Raw genomic sequence first — 20,086 nt, 5'->3', positions numbered from 1 at the left:
AAAATTATTCCCATGAGAACACTTTTAGCTTACCTCTTTTACTTCCTTATCTTAACTCCTTCTGCGTAATGACTGACCAGGGTGCACAATCAGGGTCACGATGTTCTTATCCTTGCATAAGTGGGATGGTCCTGAGAATGTCAGTCTTTATGCTAGCACAAGTCTCAAGTACCTCACACATAAGGGAACCTCCATAGCTGGCCAGTGGTTCTCTTCTCTCACCTTGAAGTCTCCACCAACTTCTGAGACAGTCCAATCCACTTTGGGACAGCTCTAATGGTTAAGAAATTATTGCTTGTTCTATCTTGTCTTGTGCTCCCCCTGGCACCCAGATTCAATTTCTCTCATGACAACTTTTACTCACTGTGTTTGTACTACCATACAGGGCCAAATTGAACACCACCTGATATTTCCTCTCAGTGAGAGTCCCTCAAAGGCCCCTTCTTCGGCTCTCAGCTCCACTCACACTATGTGTCTTTTATTCAGGTTGAACATCTCACTTCTCCAACTAACCCTTGCGTAAGAGAATTGGTATTTCATAGACCTTATCGCAGAAAATAAGCTCAGGAAAACATCCAGCTATACCAGGAAAGTTCTTTTATGCAGCTGGTGCATAGAAGGCTTACAATGGAACAAACGTGTGCTCTACCACATGAGTTAGACCAGCCCCTCCTCCTTGCGTCCTGTGACAGGTTTTAGATTTTGCCAAAAGAAGAAAAAAGGATCCCAGGACGTGATGGTTCCATTTTCTTGGCAGCTTCCTGGACCCCTAAGGAGGAAGATAGGTGGTATAATGGATGCTATGCTGGACTGGGAATCAGAAAGACCTGAGTTCAAATCAAGCCTCCTAACTGTGTGACATTGGGCAAGTTATCTAAACCTCAGTTTGTCTCTCAGTCTCCTCGCCTCCAAAATGCAGATACTAATAGCACCACAACCTCCTTTGCAAATGAGATATTTGCAAAATACTTTGCAAATTACAAAGGGATATATAAATGTTAGTTATTATAACTACTGTCATTATTATCAATGCTATCAAGGGCATAAGCCCCACCCTCATAAAGTTGGAGTCCCTTCTTCTTGGTGAATTTCTGAAGACCATGGAAGTCATCATCTCTTTGTGACATCCTGTCATGATAATCTATTTCAGCAAAGCTTCAATGTCCTACTGGGCTTTCTCCAATGCCATCCAGTCATGGGATAAGACCCTTTATTCCTCCTACTCCTAAGAGTTCCTTCTTTCAGGAGCATCTGCAACCACAACATCCAAACTTCTCTCCATGCCCTTTCCCTGTGTGGTCCCTATCCTCAAAATTCTTCATGGCCTCACCATCACCCTCTGCCTTCCCTGGCCTCTTTCACAACTTATCTCTAAACCCTCTTTCTGCAAGATGTGTTTCCCCTTCTCCAACCCCCCGAAGCTAATATAGCTCTTCTAAATAACCCTCCAACCACTCAATATTTCTCTTGAATATACTCAGTTTTCTAAGTTCTCCCCCTTATCAGACTATGAGCACTTTGAGGAGAAAGGCTATATCCATATTTTTTACTTCCCTGATACTTAACATGGGGCCTGAAACCTAGTATGTTTATTAATATTTGTTGATTTAGCTAGTTTGTAACAGCACCAATAGTAGCATTCTTAATACTACTAATTATGTATTAATAAAATACCAAATTATGTAGCATTTTAGCAATTTCACTTAATATGATTGTGTAAATAATATAATTCTATACTAATTTTATTTGATATTTAATATGTATTTATGAATAATGGTAATTTACATGAAAATGTGTTTTAAATGAGTATGCACTTTTAGACTCTGTCACTCCTCTGCCTCTGTGTCTCCATATCTTGGTCTCTGTCTATCTCTCACCTTTAAGAAAGAGATATGCACTGAAGAAATATAGCCAAGAAGTGAAGGTGATGCACTGGACAGAGTGCTAGGCCTAAAGTCAGAAAGACTCATCTTCCTGAGTTCAAATGTAACCTCAGACACTTATTAACTGTGTGACATTGAGCAAGTCATTCAGCACTATTCGCCTCAGTTTCCTCACCTGTAAAATGAGCTGGAGAAGGAAATGACAAACCACTTTAGTGTCTCTGCCAAGGAAACCTCAATGGGCTCTTGAAGAGTTGGACATAAATGAACAGCAATGAAGAAATATAGTCATTTCTCCCCAGTACCTGGAGTATGAGGACACACATGCTTGTCAATACCCCTAGGTTGCTGGCTTAAAATTGTCCTTATGTAGCACTCTCTGAAGTGAACTTACAAATGGCAATAGATGGATAGATGACTTCATGTATTTTACTGTTCAACTGGATCGGGCAGGTTTACTTAGGGCTTCACAGTTCACTATCTAGCTTATAACAAATTCCAGCACAGATTTCAACTGTGAGATATAAGGTGGGCTCATTCTCTTACCTTTCAAAGCTCATCTTCAATCTCTTGCTTAAAGCAGAAAAAATGAAACAAAACATAAAAAAAGAGACAAGGACCTAGGCCCATATTCACTGTCCACATGTTGGTCCTGGAAAGCGAGGGAAGGCCCAAGCCCTGTTCCCTCACAGACTGTTCCATTCACCTGAACAGTAGCCTCCTCCCATGGGCAGAAAAGAGCTAAAGCAGGATCCCTCCTTCCTCCTCACCCATTATAGGTAACTATAATAAAGCCAGATGTAGAAAAAAAGAGACTCATTGGTATATTGAAAAGCTGTCATTCAGTAAGATAACAGAGGTGAATATTTTGAAAACAATTTTAACACAAGGCAGAATAGAGTTGACTATTTGGGACATTAACATTTTGCTCTCCTGTAACCTTTCATACCCATTACTCCATATAAAAATGTAATTATTATGAGTAGTGTCAGTCTGAAATTAGAATTATAATGTAAAAATCTCACTAATTCACATTAATTGAAAGGATAGCTGATTTAATGAAATGTTGACTTGACATTCTTGAGTGTACATAAGGATTGAGAGACAATATGGATTAATGCAAAGAAGACTGGATTTTGAATCAGAAGACACAGGTTTGAATTTGATTCACCTCATCACTCACAAAGGTCAGCTTGGACAAGTGAATTCATTGGGATCAATTCAGTAAACATTTATTAAGTGCGTATTATGAAACAGGCATTGTACTAGGTGCTGAAAATACAAAGTCAAAAAAGAAACTCTTCCTACCCTCAGGGGGTTCACACTCTATGCTAGGGAAATCACATCGGTAAGAGTAAATATAAAATACGTACAAAGTAACTTCAAGAGAGAGAAAGGGCCAATGAGAAATGGGGGAAAGCCTCACGTAGGACATAGCACCTGAGGTAAGCTTTGGAGGAAGTCAGAGATTCTTTAAGGTGGCAATCGGAGGTATAAATCCATTAAATGCTCTGTGCCTCAGTTTACTCTACTCCAAAAAGAGAGAGCCAGAATAAAAGGGCTTCCCCCTCATTTGCTCCTGGAAAAGAAAATATCTAACATTTTTGGTAACATCATCAGGTCTGAAACATTGTCACCAGATAACAAATGGGTAGGACCCCATGGCACTCAACCCAAGTTAGGGAGTGATGTGCAAAAGTCACCATTAAGGAAAATGGGGATATTTTATGGTTTGGTTTGGTTTCATTTTGTATTTAAATTCAGTGTAGTATAGTGGGGAGAGATCTGTCTTTGAAACAAGAAAATCTGGATTCAATTTCCACTTCTGGCACATCCTAGATGTGTGACCCTGGGTAAGTCACATTACTTCTGTGTTCTAGGAAACTCTTTAAGATTTTAAATTGCAGAGAAGATGCTAGCCTGTATTCATGGAGGGATTTTACTCACCTAGGAATTCACTATACCAATGAAAACACAGGTTCGCACTCCATCCCTAATTCTGCATTAAAGCTTTGAACTTTTACCCATCCCCTTCTCTGGTGAGCCAGGGAGCCAACCAGTTCCTTAAATCAGCAGTCCACTCTACGCCAGGTTCTTCTATTTTGCCCGAGCTTCTTCACCAAAAGATGGCATTGTGGAGCGCTAAGACAGTCTCACCATTGTTCCATGAGGGCATATTTCTCTTTGAGACTGAAGTTTTAATCTACTAAGATCTACCAGAACCGTGGTCCTCAAAAATTAATGGAGGAATTTTCTTCTGTCCAGATTCCTGTCCTATCTGGTGGATTTCTGGATTGTTCATTCATCCTTGTGTAGATGCTTCAAACTTGGGGATGTGTGCCCTAAAAAGATAAACATTTGGCATGGATCAATTCCCAAGAAATAACCATCATGTGGATGTTTTAACTAGAAATGAATGAATTTGAGATGCTCATAAGAATAATGGTAGTCAGTTTCACTGAATCACTTTGCACACTACATTTGGTAAAGACTCATTCATGAGGAAAGAGACAAGATTCACATTATCAATAAAGTTCATGAGGGGTGGGATAGAGATGTAAGGCTAGAGTCCAATAGTAGGGAATATTGGAAAGACAGACAGAGGAAGATATCTTGGCAAAGTGGACAGCAGGCTAGACTTTGTGTCAAGAAAATATGATTCAAATCCCATTTCTGACATGCACTTAACTTTGTGACCCTGAATAATACGTTTTAAAAGACTCCATCTCTTTGAGCTTATGTTTTGCCATCTGTAAAATGGGCATGGTATTACTGCTGTGAGTACTTAACAGTACAAGTTGAAAGATTCAAAGAAGAGTGTACGTAAAGTGCCTCAAAAAGTTGAAAGGTCAATATGTATATTGAACACAGTTATTAGAGCGTATTACTAGAGAAAAAGGCCAGGTCTTTCCTCCTCCGACTCTCACATTCTACCTCCCTGCTTAGCCTCTAGAAGTACAATGTCATGGGGAGAGTTCACCCAGGCTTCTGTTATCTGGGATGCAGCCAGGGTTGGTGCTTGAAAACAGGAAAGGGAAATGCCACCACTTCCTCATTGATTGCTCCTGGGAAACTTAAATGGTTTATATCCAAGAGTGTGAAATGTAAACCCATTGCTGTCTTTAAGATATAAATTTTGCTACAGCCCTCTTAGACTGTAAATGTGACAATACAGATGTGTGCTCTGGGCCTCATATAAAACTGGGGTGATCTTTGTTACAGTTGGGGTCATTCAAAGTTGTCAGAAGATGGGAAGAACTGAATCCAACAGAGAAGAAAAAAGCAGTTTTTTAAAAAAGCATGTGAATTAGAGATGGAAAGCCTCTGAGACATAATCTAGTTCAATCTCTTAATTTTCTAGGCTGTGAAAGTAAGACAGGAGAAGAACCATAGAGGTAGTCAGTTTAAATCTAGATCTCTTCTCAGTACAGTTACTGTCTCAAGTGAGTAGAGAGAATATTGGCCTAGGTTCAAACCTTTCTCTTCTGCATGCCTACGACCAGTGCTGCTCCTTGGGCATGTTAACTAATCACCAGGCCTCAGTTTCCTCATCTGTTAAAAAATGGGATCTTGGAGAAGGAAATGGCAAATTGCTCCAGTATCTTTGCCAAGAAAACCCCAAATGGGGTCACATGACTGAAAATAGCCAACAAAACAGCAGCAACAGCTTGTAGAAGAGGGATTCCCTTTGTCCTATTTGTCCCCAGAGGCAGAACCAGGAGCAGTAGGTAGAAATTATAAATGGGCTAAGTTTACACTTGATGTCAGGGGAAAGAAGGTCATAATGACTTCTGTTGTTCACTCGAGTCTAACTTGTCATGACCCTGTGGACCACACATGCCAACACTGTTCACAGGGTTTTCTCGGTGAAGGTACTGGAGTTTGCTATTTGCTTCTTCAGTAGAATAAGGTAAGCAGAGTCAAGTGACTTGCCCAGGGTCATATAGCTAGTAAGTGCCTGAGACTGGATTTGAACTCAGGTCTTCCTGATTCCTGACTTCACACCCAGCACTAAGCCAACTAGCTACCTTTTTGACTAGAACTGTCCAAAAGTGAAATAGTTTGTGAGAGATGGTAGCTTCTTCCTCTCAGAGATCTTTAATCAGAGGTCAGACAATCACTTTTCAGGTATATTATCATTGGGATTCCTTTGGTCTATGTGTTAGACTAGGGGGTCACTGAAGCTCCTTTCAGCTCTCAAAATTTGTGATTCTATGGTTCTTCTCTGTATGCCAGGGCATACATAGCACATGTACATGGGTAAATATGATACATAACACAATGTGGAAAGACCATGTGGAGGGGGAAAGAGTGCCTTTGTTCGAAGCTGGGAATACACTTCTTATATGGTCCTCAAAAGAGAACATGAATCATTCAGAATCACTTGGTCAGTTACTTACTGAGTGGAAAAATGAGGACCTCATTGTAGGAATAAGAGGAAGTGGAAGAGTTGGCTTCGTAATTAGCTGGAGATAAAAGAAGAGTTTATTAGTTGAAGGATGTGCTGTTGTTGCTGTGGTTGTCCTTCATTGCCAAAGAATACCATGCCATCAGAGAAATGATGACATGACTTGGATTTAACTTTGTTTTGAGTGAGGGAGGACTGTGCAAGGTCACCAGCCTCACTTCTCCTCTGGAGCCATCTGAATCCAGTGACCAGATATTCACCAGGATGACTGGAGGTGACCCAGGTTGCACTGGGAGACCTTGGTCCCTTTAGGCCAAGGTCTATTCAGGTACTGACAGGGTGAGGTAATGCCCGTTCATTGAATAGGCCTGTTTAAGGGTAAACGATTAAGATGGCCCCTTTAATGAAGCAAAGAAAAATAAAGACATCAGACTGGGAGAGAAACAGCAACAGCTAATACTGATAATCACTCTGAAGCCAAGGGGGTCCAGAAGAGAAACATTAGGCAGGTGCCTAGTGTCCAATGTACGAGCTTCAGAGTGCAGTAGGTTTAAGGTTTTGGCAAGGAAAAGGAATGGAAGGGAAGGGAACGGAAAGGATTCGTTGAAGGATGTGACTATATACCTGGACATACTGAGTGAGGAACATGAATTTTCCAAATAGTTTCGTCCTCAAAGGCGGATGGCTTCAAATATGAGTCTGTCCTTTGAAAAGCTCCAGACCTCAAGGTTTCATTGCTTTCATGAATATCCACACTTTGATGGAAAGTTTAAGACTTAAGCCTGCCTATTTCCTGACAAGGAAGCAATGGACTCAAGATGAAGGATGAGACCTACAGCTTTGGAAATGGCCAAAGAGCTTACAGTCTAATGAGTGAGACAACAGGTACATACATAGGCCAAAAAATGATATTAGGGAAATTATAAGGAAAGAAAGTTGAGAGGAGAGGAAAAGGGAAGGAGGGCTTTTGTTACACTTACAAGAGAAAGAGGTGGTTTATTACTTTCCACTGCAGGTGCAGACACAGGTGGACTCATTGGACCCATCTAAATTTTAAAAAAATCGGTTTGTCAAAAAAGGGAAACAAAAGTAACATAGCACCAGATGCATATGGTGCTTCAGAAGCAAAACCTGAAAAGCCTGAAAGCTCTGGGACCAAAAAGGCTCTGAGATAAACCTATAATTCATATTAATTAAAGTGCCTTCTGTGTGTTAGGAGCTTAGTTTACAAACACAAACATTGAAACAATCTCTCCTTTGAAGATACACTTCTCTCTCTCTCTCTCTTCTCTCTCTCTCTCTCTCTCTCTCTCTCTCTCTCTCCCCTCTCATTCTCTCTTCATTCTCTCTTTCTCTTTCTTTCTTTTTCTTGCTTTCTTTCTTCCTTCCTTTCTTTCTTTCTTTCTTTCTTTCTTTCTTTCTTTCTTTCTTTCTTTCTTTCTTTCTTTCTTTCTTTCTTTCTTTCTTTCTTTCTTTCTTTCTTTCTTTCTTTCACTGCCAACCACAGCCTTGTTCCAATTCACTCCTCCTATCTCTCCTCTTCATAAGTCCTACATCTTAGCTGAAATAAATATAGACAACTATGTGTATCCTTTCATCTATGTTTTCCTGTCTGTGTGTCTTTGACTATTCTTTTCTTTCTTCTGAGAATATTTCCTCACCAAGCTTTAACCAGTAACAATCTTCATCTTTAAAGATAATGGCAAATATCACCTCCCTCAGGAAGCTATTGACTACCCAACTCAAAAGATTTGATCTCTCCTCTCTTTTTCTAGCCCTTTAGCAGGTTGTATCTGTCCTGTAGTTCAGCTTTCAATTTTCCTTTTTTACCATCCTCCTTATATAAATACATATATACACATATACATTCATATATATATATATATATATACATATAAATTATACATATGTATCCACAGGATTTACCAGCAGGATAACTCATCCACCTATAAGAAGGCAGCATTTATTCCATCAAAAGCAAAGTACAAGCAAAGCTTGGAGAGATGAAGGATTCCTGGCTCAGTAAGAAGGCAGATGAAATTTATTTTTCTGCTGATAGTAACAATCCAAAGTGTTTTTATGATTCCCTGCAAGCTATTTATGAACCAAAAACCTATGGTGCATCAGAAATACTCAGTGCTGATGGAGCCACATTGGTTAGTAATAAGGACTTGTTTCTAGAGAGATGGCCTGAACACTTCCATAGTGTTCTCAACAGACCATCATCAATCAATGCTGAGGCCATTGATTGTTTACCTTAGGCTGAAGTCAGTCCCTCCTTAGCTGAACTTCCAACTGAAGAAAAGGTTTTGAGGGCCATTAGGCTCCTTTCATGTGGCAAAGCACCTAGTGCTGATTCTATTCCAGTTGAGATTTACTAGGTAAAGGGACAACTGCTTCTACAAAAGCTGACTGAAATTTTCCAGGTTATATGGAAAGAGGAGGTTATCCCCTAGGAGTTCAAGGATGCCTCCATTGTCCATCTCTATAAGGGTAAAGGGAATAGGTTGTCCTGCGACAATCACAGGGGGATCTCTCTCTTAGTCATTGCTGGCAAAATTCTTGAAAGAGTCCTTCTTAATAGGCTGATCCCTCACCTGGAAGATGGTCATACAACTGAGAGCCAGTGTGACTTCAGAAAGGGCTGAGGAACAGTTGATATGGTGTTTGCTGCCTGACAACTCCAGGAGAAATGCCAAGAGCAGAACAGAGGTCTATACACAATGTTTGTAGATCTGACCAAGGCCTGACTGTTAGTCGTGAGGGCTTATGGAAAATTAGGTCAAAATTTGGCTACCTGGAGAAGTTCATCAATATTTTATGTCAATTTCATGATGGCATGTTTTCTCAGGTTCTGGATAACAGACAAAGCTCTCATGCCTTCCCAGTCACCAAGGGAGTGAAATAGGGCTGTGTGCTTACTCCCATGCTTTTTAACATGATGTTTTCAGCCATGTTGACAAATGCTTTCAAGGAGGATGAACACAGCATCAAGGTCAACTACTGTACTGATGGTAAGTTCTTCAACTTGAAAAGTCTACAAGCCAAGACAAAAGTGGAGGGAGTGCTGGTGCATAATTTTCTGTTTGCAGATGATTGTGCACTCAACGCAGCCTCTGAAGCTGAGATGCCACAAAGTATGGATCAATTCTCTATTGCCTGTGCTAATTTTGGCCTAATAATTAACACCAAAAAAAAAAAACACAGGTGCTCCATCAGCCACTACTACACCATCCATATGTGGAACCATCAGTTACAACAAATGGAGAAGTTCTGAATGCTGTGGATAAATTCACTTACCTTGGTAGTGTACTTTCCAGGGATGTACACATTGACAATGAGATTGATGCATTCGTTGCCAGAGCTAGCTCAGTGTTTGGGGGGCTCCAAAGAAAAGTTTGGGAGAGAAGAGATATTAGACTGACTACCAAATTGAAGATCTACAGAGCCATTGTGCTGATCTCATTGTTGTGTGCTTGTGAAGCATGGATATTCTACCAGCACCAAGTCAGAAAACTGAATTGTTTCCATTTGACCTGTCTTAGAAAGATTCTGAGGATCGTCTGGCAGGATAAGGTACCAGACACTGAAGTTCTTGTTCAAGCTGAACTGCTAAGTATTCAAACTATGCTTCACAGAGCACAACTCTGATGGGTAAGCCACACTGGGGCAGGCGATCACATGGTGACCAGAAGAAATGATAAAAGGACACTCTCATGGTCTCTCTCAAGAATTTTAGATTTGACTGTGCAGCATGGGAGACATTGGCACAGGACCACTCTGCATGGCATGCCCACATAAGAAAAGGTGCTGTGCTGTTTGAGCAATGCAGAATTGAGACAGCACAAAGTAAGCAAAGGATGGGCAAATTTGGGATATCCACCCCAAATATTCACATGGATTATCTGTGCCCAACCTGTGGTAGAGCATTCTGAGTTTGTATTGGTCTGATCAGCCACAGTTTGACACACTGAAATTTCACTTTACAATGGTGAAGTCATTTTGGCCCTCTTGAAAGAAGAAGGACAACAACCTAACCACATATGTTTGTATGCTTAACACAGAGTAATTTGATCATTGCTTTTAACTGATTCATGATTTGGATCAAAAACATCCAAGCAATGAAGGGGCAGGCTTAAGGAAGTATGAAGTGGAGAAAATTCAGGAAGCATAAAGGAATGATAGTACAAAAGAAGCCTTACCTCATGAGAATGAGTATTTTTCACATCCCGTTGTCTCTTCATCGGTCTCCATTGTCTTGGTTTGGAGGTTGAGGACTGGCTATGGTTAAAAGTGGTCTTTATTAAACCTATGTCAGCCATTGTATTGTGCATGATAGAATATAAGGTCCTGGGAACCAGGATGAGCTTTTCTTTCTATCTGTATATTTCCAGCACTTGGCAAAATGCCTAGTATTAGGAATTAAGAACTGGGCTTGTGATTTCATTGATAGACATTTCACTGACATAGACAGTTAGATGATGCAGTGTGTAGAGTGACAGACCTGGAGTTAGAACGACCTGAGTTCAAATTAATCCTCACCACTAGCTGTGCGACTCTCATCAAGTCATTTAACCACAATCTGACCCAATTTCCTTATTGGCAAAATAAGATTAATAACAGCACCTATCTCTCAGAGTTGTGAAGATGAAAGGAAATAATAATCATAAAGTATTTTACAAACCTACTATTAATGCAGGGAACTGATGCCTGAGGGATCTTCTATCAATGCAGATTGGTACCTTTTCTATAATGCAAAATCTTAGTTGCTTAGAATCCTGAGTAATTAAATGACAAGCATAGAATCGGAGCCAGGAGTCTAAGAGATGGAACTTGGATCCAGGTCTTACTGAGTGCTAAGCCAGCTCTCTCCACACTACCTCTTTCCAGTACCCAATACATATTTGAAAAATACTCTCTGTATTCTGTCATTCTGGTGTCCAGAGATGACTAAACGAGGGAAATGGAAAAATACATCAACAAGAACGCTAAGTAAGAAGCGTCTGAGTGGGTTGGGTTTTTCTTCATCAAAGAAGACCTGAATTCCATTCTTCAGTGTGTGATTCTGGGGAAGTCAATTAATAAGTTTTTGCTTTACTTTTCTTATCTATAAAATGGTGATAATAACACCAGTCCTGTCCATCTCTCAGTGCCATTGGGAGAAGATAAGGAAAAATATAAGGACAATATAAAGTATTTTATTATTTTTATAATTCTCTGCTCCTTATTTGTCATTTAAAAATTTTAAACCACTTAGTTTCTCTGTGATTCAATTTCTATAAAATTGGGATTATAGTACCAGGACTGATCCCTTGAAGGAGCGCTTTAAGAATTGAGTAAAATAATAACTGAGAAAAGCCTGGTAAATCATAAAATGCTGTATCGACCTTACCAGCTCTTTTGGTAATATTATTTTCCTCCTGACTCTATACATGATAATTCAGTCTTTTGGAATTTAACTTGCTACTATGGTATGATTTTGTGACATTCTCTTTCTCCTCCAATACCCAAAGTACTTTTGGGTACATTTATTTTGTTATTAAAAATGAACTAATATTAATTTTGCTTGGAGAATTTTGGGACTGCTCTCAATTTAGATCACATTTGGGAGCATCACAAAACTGCAGGGGCGGGGGGTGGATCTCCAGCATACGAGAAGAAGGCTTACCTCATAACTTTTCTCCTCTTAGCTGTGCTCTGATATCGGACAACAACTACAGCAATGATAATTATCATGGAGAGTGCAACCAGTATACCCGTCACAATGGAAAATTCTGTAATGTTAAGAATATAAGGGAGAGACTTGAGAAAATATGATGGAGAAATCCATAATGTTGAGGACAAAATTAACAGATTTATAACATTAAGAACACACTGGATAAATCTACAACATTGAAAAAAAACATGAGAGGGAAATCTACAGTGTACAGAAAATAATGAAATCTATAACCTTGATGATACAATAGAAAAATCTACAATTTCGAACACAGAATGAAGAAACGTATGACTTTCAGATTACAATGGAGAAACCTACATTCTTGAGGACACAATGGGAAAATTGACAACACTGAGAATGCAGTGCATGAATCTGAGATACTGAGAACATGATGGAAAATTCTCTACTGAGAGCAAACACTACAGAAATTCAGGGCACAGCTGAAATGCAACAAAAAATGCCCAAGTTTTTTAGGAAGGTATTTAATCATCCCTACAAGTATCCTTTGGGGGACATAGGGGTATGAATTTAAACCAAGAAGTGTCTCTGAAGGTCATTTAATCTCATTTTGTAAATAGGAAATCTCATGATAAGGGTGAAAAAGTGCCCTTTCCAGGGTGAAACATCTAGAACTGAATCCAAATTCGGATTTGTTTTTATTGCCACCACTGGCCCTGCATCATTCAAAAAGGTGAGTCTATTTGTGGCTATTGTCTGTCTCTAGTATGATATTCTCTTTGCTTCCCCCTCTTTTATATTCTACCCTTAATTGATCAAATATTTTTATAGATGTTTCTATAGATGCCCTTCTCTAGGAAAGAAGTCCAGTTCCCTGGAAAAAATGCTTGAACTGGAGTCTCAATATTTTTTAAATCACTCTATCTATATATGGATACATCCCCTTCTTAAAATTTCTTTTTTTTATCTGTAAAATGAGGAGAATAATGTATACACTGACTAACAGGGTACATAGAAGATACAGTCTTTTTTCTGGAATTAGAAATAACTGAATACAAGTTTTTCATCCAGCACATACTATTTTACAACCCTTTACCTCTCAGTGTCCCCAAAGTGACCTTCTAAGATTATGTTACAGAGGGGTCATCAGTTCTGCACGGGGAGAGTTTTCATGCTAGCAATTCGTAGGATCAATAAATTGTAATTCCCTGAAGGAGGAAAGAGGATGAACAGAAGAAGAAGGACAAGGAGGATGATGATGAGTAGGAGGACAAAGAGCAGGCCCTTTTGTGTATATTGGGATGTTCGCTATTAGAACGTAGAAACCAATTATACAAATTAATTTCGAAAGAACATTCATTGATCACCTTCTCCATGCTAGGCATATATCCAGGGATTCCAAAACAAAAGCAAATGTCTCTCTTCTCCTGTTTTTGTTTTCTTTACATGCCCAAAGGTTAGCAAAGTGCTCAACTCATAAGAAGATTATTGACTGATGGTCCTAAGGAAAGTACTTGGCAAATTTTAGAGTATTATAAAAGTATATATTTAGAATGCCAGGGCCCTGAGGATAAGAGCTGGTATCTGGCATTGGACTTGCCCTTCATTATGTTGGGGCTGAAAAAAATGTTTATTGAATTAGATCGAATTACAAACCGAAATGGGTTAAAACAAGGAACAAAGCCCACAGGCTCTCATCCCTGATAGAAAACAGTCATCTTGGTCATGGAGACACAGAAGAAGAAGTGACAAAGATGAACTGAGCAGAACTGATTAATCACCATGTGACCTAAGTTGGGGAAGCCAGACAGAGGGTTGGGCATCAGGCTCAACAAAGCAATATAACTGAGATGTTCTCCCCACCTCCCAACCTCAGAAAAAGAGAAAAAAGTGTAGAGACTCCTAGACCTTGACATGAGAAACACATGAGTTACCAAGCGAATATATGAGATTCAAAGACCCCAGAATTCAGAGAAAGCATACAGTGCCTGACCCATAGTAAGTGCTTAGTAAATGCTTGTTTTCTTCCTTTTTTCTCACTCCTTACTAGAAGATTTTCATCCTTACACCTTTAATACCAAGTAGTGTGCTTTGTTTAGAGTAAGAACATACTGAATGTTGGATCATGTACCTACGGAAGGGTCTATATTGGCTAGGGAAGTAAGGAGGTGGTGTGGTCACATCAAGGCCTAGGTGCTAGGCTCATCATTCATCATACTTCTAAGGGGGAGGGGTGTTCATGGCATGCACACAAAAAAAGATTATGAGGTTGTGTTGTAGTCCAACTTCCTCATTTCCCAGAGGTGGAAACAGAGAGCTAAGGACGGTTAGCTAACCAGATCAAGTTTACACAGGCAGTAATTGTCAGGGCCAGCATCTGAACTCCAATCCTTTCACTCCATAAGGGATTACTCTTCCATGGTAGCATGCTACCTTCCTTTTGTTGCAACATGTTAGAAGGACAGGGAAGTGATTATTATCTGTGTAACCTTTGACAAATCACTTTACTACCCTAGAGATCATTTTCCTTTTCTATGAAATTAGAAGGTTAAGTTGGATGGCCTCTGAGGTCCTGTCCAGCTCTAAATTTATGAGTCTATGATTTTATGAACTCCCTGTGCCTCAGTTTCCTCATCTGTAAAATGTCTGTTGGAACAGAAGACTTTTGGGTTGGGTCCCTTTAGGATCTAAAACTGTGATCCTTTGATCATATGACTGAGTTCACTACTGTCAGGCTAGACCATAACATTCATGAATTTACTACAGGGGGCATCTGAGCCATCTAGAAGTACCCATGGGAGAAGGCAGGAGAAATTTAAAGTTCTTGCTTGTTTACTAACCACAAGGCAACTCAAAAAAACAGAAAATGGTATGAAAGATCATCAACATAGGACTCCTATATTGCTGAGCTTGGAAACCAGGAGTGACTACAGGGAGATTACTAAGATTATTTAACTGCTGGGAGCTTACAACTCTGAACTTTTACCGGGGGAAATGCTGGTCCATCACTGTGTGGCACTTTGAGGCACTTTGATCACAAGAGAACAGGCCAGCTCAGGAAAGGTAGAGCTCCCACAAACGACCCTCTGGAAGCTCAGAAGGAACTCTCCAGAATACAAGAATGTGAAGGACAAGAGAGAATCTAGGGAAAATTGGAAGACAGAGGTCAGGATATTAGTAGAAAGAGACACAACACACCTTGTACCACTGCCAATATTGGTGACTGTCCTAGGCATATATAAAATGTAAGAGAAGTGTTTGTGTGTTTGTGTGTAGCTATTTGATTATTTTTTTAGCCTGTTTACTTGTTTTCTTTTCTACTGGTAACAGGAAAAGATATCCAAAATGCACTTGGCTATTAAGGACACTATCTCTGAAGATTAGTGAAGTTAGCAACTAACAATTATTAAGCACCTACTATATGCAAGATACTGTGTGAAGAACGTAGGACATTTGCTCAGTCATTTTTTAGTCTTATCCAACTCTTTATGGTAACACTTGGGTTTTTCTTGGCAAAAATATTTAAAAGATTTGCTATTTCCTTCTCCAGTTCATTATATAGAAGAGGAAATTTATGCAAACAGGATAAAGTAGCTTGCCCAGGGTCATAGAGCTGGCAAATATCTGTGGCCAGATTTGAACTCAGGAAAATGAATCTTCCTGACTCCAGGCCCAGTTTAATAAATACTTGTTGATTGATTGCAGAGCTGGCCCTTCCCTGAAGAATCAAAGAAATGGTTAAGACTTTTTAGGCTAAATTTTCCAGCAGTAGACTTGGGGGGGGCGGGGAAAGGGTAACTGTAATCGCCCCATTTGCAAGTTGAACTAGAATGATTTGACTGTGAAACTTTGAATTCCTAGTACTCCTACTGTCATGGATTGATATGATTTTAAATAGGATGTATATTTTCATGCTGTTATTACACATACAAAAGTCTGATATTGCCAACTCAAACTAGCTTATGAGTTAATTGTTATATTTTCAATGTCACTATTTACATCTTAGAAGTTGGTAAACAGTATTAATTGAGACTTGTTTACTTATTTTGTTGATAGAGTAGAATTAAAAAAGTCACGTTTCAAAATGTTAATAACCTTGCCTAGCATCTTGCTTGTCATATATTATTTTTTCCATACATATTTTTGAGGCTTAGTTGTTAAATATTTATCAGGCTAACCTTGCATGTGAAGGAGTTTTCGATTTAGAAGACAATGTATTTTTATTTTAAGAGTTAGTTTGTTTAAGAATGTACTGTTCCTCTTTTTAGTTAGCTGCCAAGTGCAGCAGACCTTGAAAGACTTCTACTTGATGGTGTTTACGAAGTAAAGCCAACCACTTCAATGAAGGGAATATTACATGAAGTCCTTCAAACCAGAACTGGGACCTTAGAGACTAGAGATGAATAGGGAAGTGATGCTACTTTCAGTGGAGTATTTACTTGGCAAAGTCCCAGTTTCCTGCTCCACTGTCTATCTTCAGTGGTCAATGTATGTATGTATGTATGTATGTGCGTGTGTGTGTGTGTATATACACATACACCTATAAAGTGCTTTGAAAATGCCAGAAAATAACGTTATCATTTTGCTTATGTATTTCACTTGATTTATTTAAGAATACTTTTATTAAAATTATATTGGATTACAAGAAGTTAAGTCTAGAAGATGCACTGGGTATCCAGTGTATAGAATATGCAGATATGAGGCAAAGAATGATTTTTTCTTTAAAGGACCACAGCCAAAGGCAAGGCTGAATGATAATAAAGTTCCAACTTCAAAGACATCATTTGCCAACTTTCATTTTAGAAGGAAGTTTCCTCACCATAAGTTCCTATACCAAGGAAAGAAAAGAAGGAAGAAAGAAAAAAATGAAAGGAAAGAAGGAAGAAAGGAAGGAAAAAAGGAGAGAGGGAGGAAGGAGGGAAAGAAAGAATGAAGGACCCAACTGTATGCCCATAAATTTGACAATATAAGTGAAATGGATGAATATATAAAATATATATAAATTGCCCAGATTAACAGAAGAGGAATTTAAATACTTTAATAATCCCATCTCAGAAAAAGAAATTGAATAGGCCATCCATATCCAGATGGATTTACAAGTGAATTCTATCAAACATTTAAAGAACAGTTAATTCCAATACTATATAGACCATTTGGGAAAATTTGCTAAGAAGGAGTCCTACCAAATTCTTTTTATGATTCAAATATGGTTCTAATACCTAAACCAGAAAGATCAAAAACAGAGAAAGAAAGTTATAGACCAATTTTCCTATTGAATATAGATGCAAAAATTTTAAAAAAAGATATTAGCAAAAAGATTACAGCAATTTTCTCAAGAACAATACATTATTATCAGGCAGAATTTATACCAGGAACTCTGGACTGGTTCAAAATCAGGAAAACTATCAGCATTATTGATAATATCAACAACAAAACTAATAGAAACCATGTGATTATCTCAACAGATGCAGAAAATGCTTTTTGACAAAATACGACACCCATTCCTATTGAATTGAAAACATTGGAGAGTATAGGAATAAATGGGCTCTATTGCTATAGCAATAACAGAAGAAAAAGAAATTGAAAGAATTAGAATAAGCAAAGAAAAAACTAAGTTATCACTCTTTGCAAATGATACGATGATATATGTAGAGAATCCTAGAGAATCAAGTAAAAAAAAACTTTTTTGAAATAATAAACAACTTTGGCAAAATTACAGGTTACAAAATAAACCCACATTAAATCATCTGCATTTCTCTATATTATTTTAAAAAGCTCAACATCAAAAGATAGAAAGAGAAATCCCATTTAAAGTTGTAGTAGACACTATAAAATATTTGGGAGTCTACCTGTCAAAACAAATTTGATTCTATAAACACAATTTCAAAACACTTTTCACACAAATAAAGTCAGATCTAAGTAAATGGAAAAACATCAGTTGCTAATGGGTAGTCCAAGCTAATGTAGTAAAAATGATAATTCAGCTTAAATTAATTTATTTATTCAGTGCCGTACCAACCCAACTAACAGAAAATTATTTCTAGAGCTAGAAAAATTAATATCAAAATTCATCTGGAAAAACAAAAGGTCCAGAATATCAGGAGAATTAATGAAAAGAAATGCTAAGAAGGTAGCCTAGCCATACCAGATCTCAAACTTTATTATAAAGTAGAAATCATCAAAACCACTTGGTAATGACTAAGAAATAAAAGGGTAGATCAGTGAAATAGGTTAGGTACTCAAAACAAAGTAGTCAATGAATATAGCAGTCTACTCTTTAATAAACCCAAGCACTCCAGCTTCTGAGATAAAAACTCACTGTTTGACAAAACCTGCTGGGAAAACTGTATAATAGAGTGGCAGAAACTGGGCATAGACCAATGCCTGACACCATATACAAGAATAAAATCCAAATGGATACATGATCTTGGTATGAAGTCTGATACTATAAACAAATTGGGGAAGCAAGATATAATGTATTTGTTAGATTTAGGGAGAATGGAGAAATTTATCATTAAACAAGAGATAGAGAACATTATGAAGTGCAAATTGGATAATTTTGATTACTGTAAATTAAAATTTTTTTTCACAAACAAACCTAGCGCAACCAAGATTAGGAGGGAAAAAGAAAACTGGGAAAGATATTTTACAACTAATGTCAGTGATAAAGGCCTCATTTCTAAAACATATAGAGAACTGAGTCAAATTTAAAAGAATACAAGTCATCCCCCAATTGATAAATGGTCAAATGATATGAACAGTTTAAAGAGGAAGAAATTAATGCTATCTATAGTTATATGAAAAAAACACTTTAAATCACTACTGATTAAAGAAATGCAAATGAAAACTACTTTGAGGTATCACATCACACTTATCAGATTGACTAACATGACAAAAGAGGAAGATGCTAAATATTGGAGAAGATGTGGGAGAACTGGAACACTAATTCGTTGCTGGTGTGGCTGTGGGCTGATACAAACATTCTGGAGAGCAAATTGGAACTATGCCCAAAGGGCTACAAAAATGTGCATACCCTTTAGCCCAATAATATCGATATGATATCTATATCTCAAAGAGATCATAAAAATGGGAAAAGGTTCCACATGTACAAAATATTTATAGCAACTCTCTTTGTGGTGGCCAGGAACTGGAAATCTAGAGGATGTCCATCAATTGGTGAATGGCTGAACAAGTTGTAGCATATGAATGTACTGGAATACTATTGTGCTATAAGAAATGATGAACAGGAGGACTTCAGAGAGGCCTGGAAGGATTTGTATGAACTGATGCTGAGAGAAATGAGCAGAACCAGGAGAATGTACACAGTAACAGCCAGTGTGCAAGGACTGTTTCTGATAGGTTAAGCCATTCACAGCAAATCAAGGTCCCAAAACATTCCCAAAGGACTCTTGAGGCAAAAAGCCATCCACATCCAGAGAAAGAACTATGAAATTGGAGTACAGAATGAAGCAGACTATTTTGTCTTGTGTTTTGTTATGTTTTGGTTTGTCTCATGATTTCTCCCATTCATTTTAATCTTTCTATGTAACATCACTAACGTGAAAATGTGTTTATAGGGAGAAGTCAAGATGGTAAAGAAATAGCATGCACTTTCTAGAGCACTGCCCCCAAGTCCAGTCAAATATTTGTAAAAAATGGCTCTAAACAAATTTTGGAGCTGCAGAACCCACGGAATGATGGAGTGAAGCAAATCTCTAGCCCAAGACAGCCTGGAAGGTCACTGGGAAGAGTGTATCATGCCACAGTGGGGGCAGAGTGCAGTCCAGCCGGAACCGCACCTGCACAGACAGGACCTGAGCAGGCCTTGGGGGGACTGAATCTCCTGAAAGAGATCCAAAAAGAACATCTCCTAGGAATATTGTTGCCAAAGTCCAGAGTTCCCAGATCAAGGAGAAAATATTGCAAGCAGTCAGAAGGAAACAATTCAAGTATTGTGGAAATACAATCAGGATAACACAAGATGTAACAGCTTCTACATTAAGGGATTGAAGGGCTTGGAATATGATGTTCCAGAAGTCGAAGGAACTAGGATTAAAACCAAGAATCACATACCTAGCAAAACTGAGTGTAATACTTCAGGGGAAAAAATGGTAATTCAAT

The 20,086-nt window shown here is 38.4% G+C and overlaps 1 protein-coding gene across 3 annotated transcripts in view; it reads right to left on the bottom strand.

Moving 5' to 3' along the window:
• Nucleotides 1-2,921: 2,921 nt before the first annotated feature.
• The window catches only part of ADAM28 (ADAM metallopeptidase domain 28), a 116,941-nt gene continuing 99,776 nt past the window's right edge, over nt 2,922-20,086 (bottom strand). Inside the window, exons 19-23 of one of the 3 annotated variants that reach the window (XM_072635878.1) lie at nt 11,960-12,065; nt 10,494-10,572; nt 7,272-7,337; nt 6,284-6,349; nt 2,922-4,225 (exon numbers count right to left, since the gene is read on the bottom strand). In XM_072635878.1, the coding sequence (XP_072491979.1) occupies nt 4,205-4,225; nt 6,284-6,349; nt 7,272-7,337; nt 10,494-10,572; nt 11,960-12,065 (338 nt within the window). In that variant the 3' untranslated portion in view covers nt 2,922-4,204. The remainder of the gene's footprint in view (nt 4,226-6,283; nt 6,350-7,271; nt 7,338-10,493; nt 10,573-11,959; nt 12,066-20,086) is intronic. The other 2 variants (XM_072635936.1, XM_072636025.1) reach the window with 2 other exon arrangements.

The sequence above is a fragment of the Notamacropus eugenii genome, chromosome 1 (genome assembly GCF_028372415.1).
Source record: "Notamacropus eugenii isolate mMacEug1 chromosome 1, mMacEug1.pri_v2, whole genome shotgun sequence".
NCBI classification, from domain to species: Eukaryota; Metazoa; Chordata; class Mammalia; order Diprotodontia; family Macropodidae; genus Notamacropus; species Notamacropus eugenii.
This window is presented reverse-complemented; position numbering and strand designations above follow the sequence as displayed.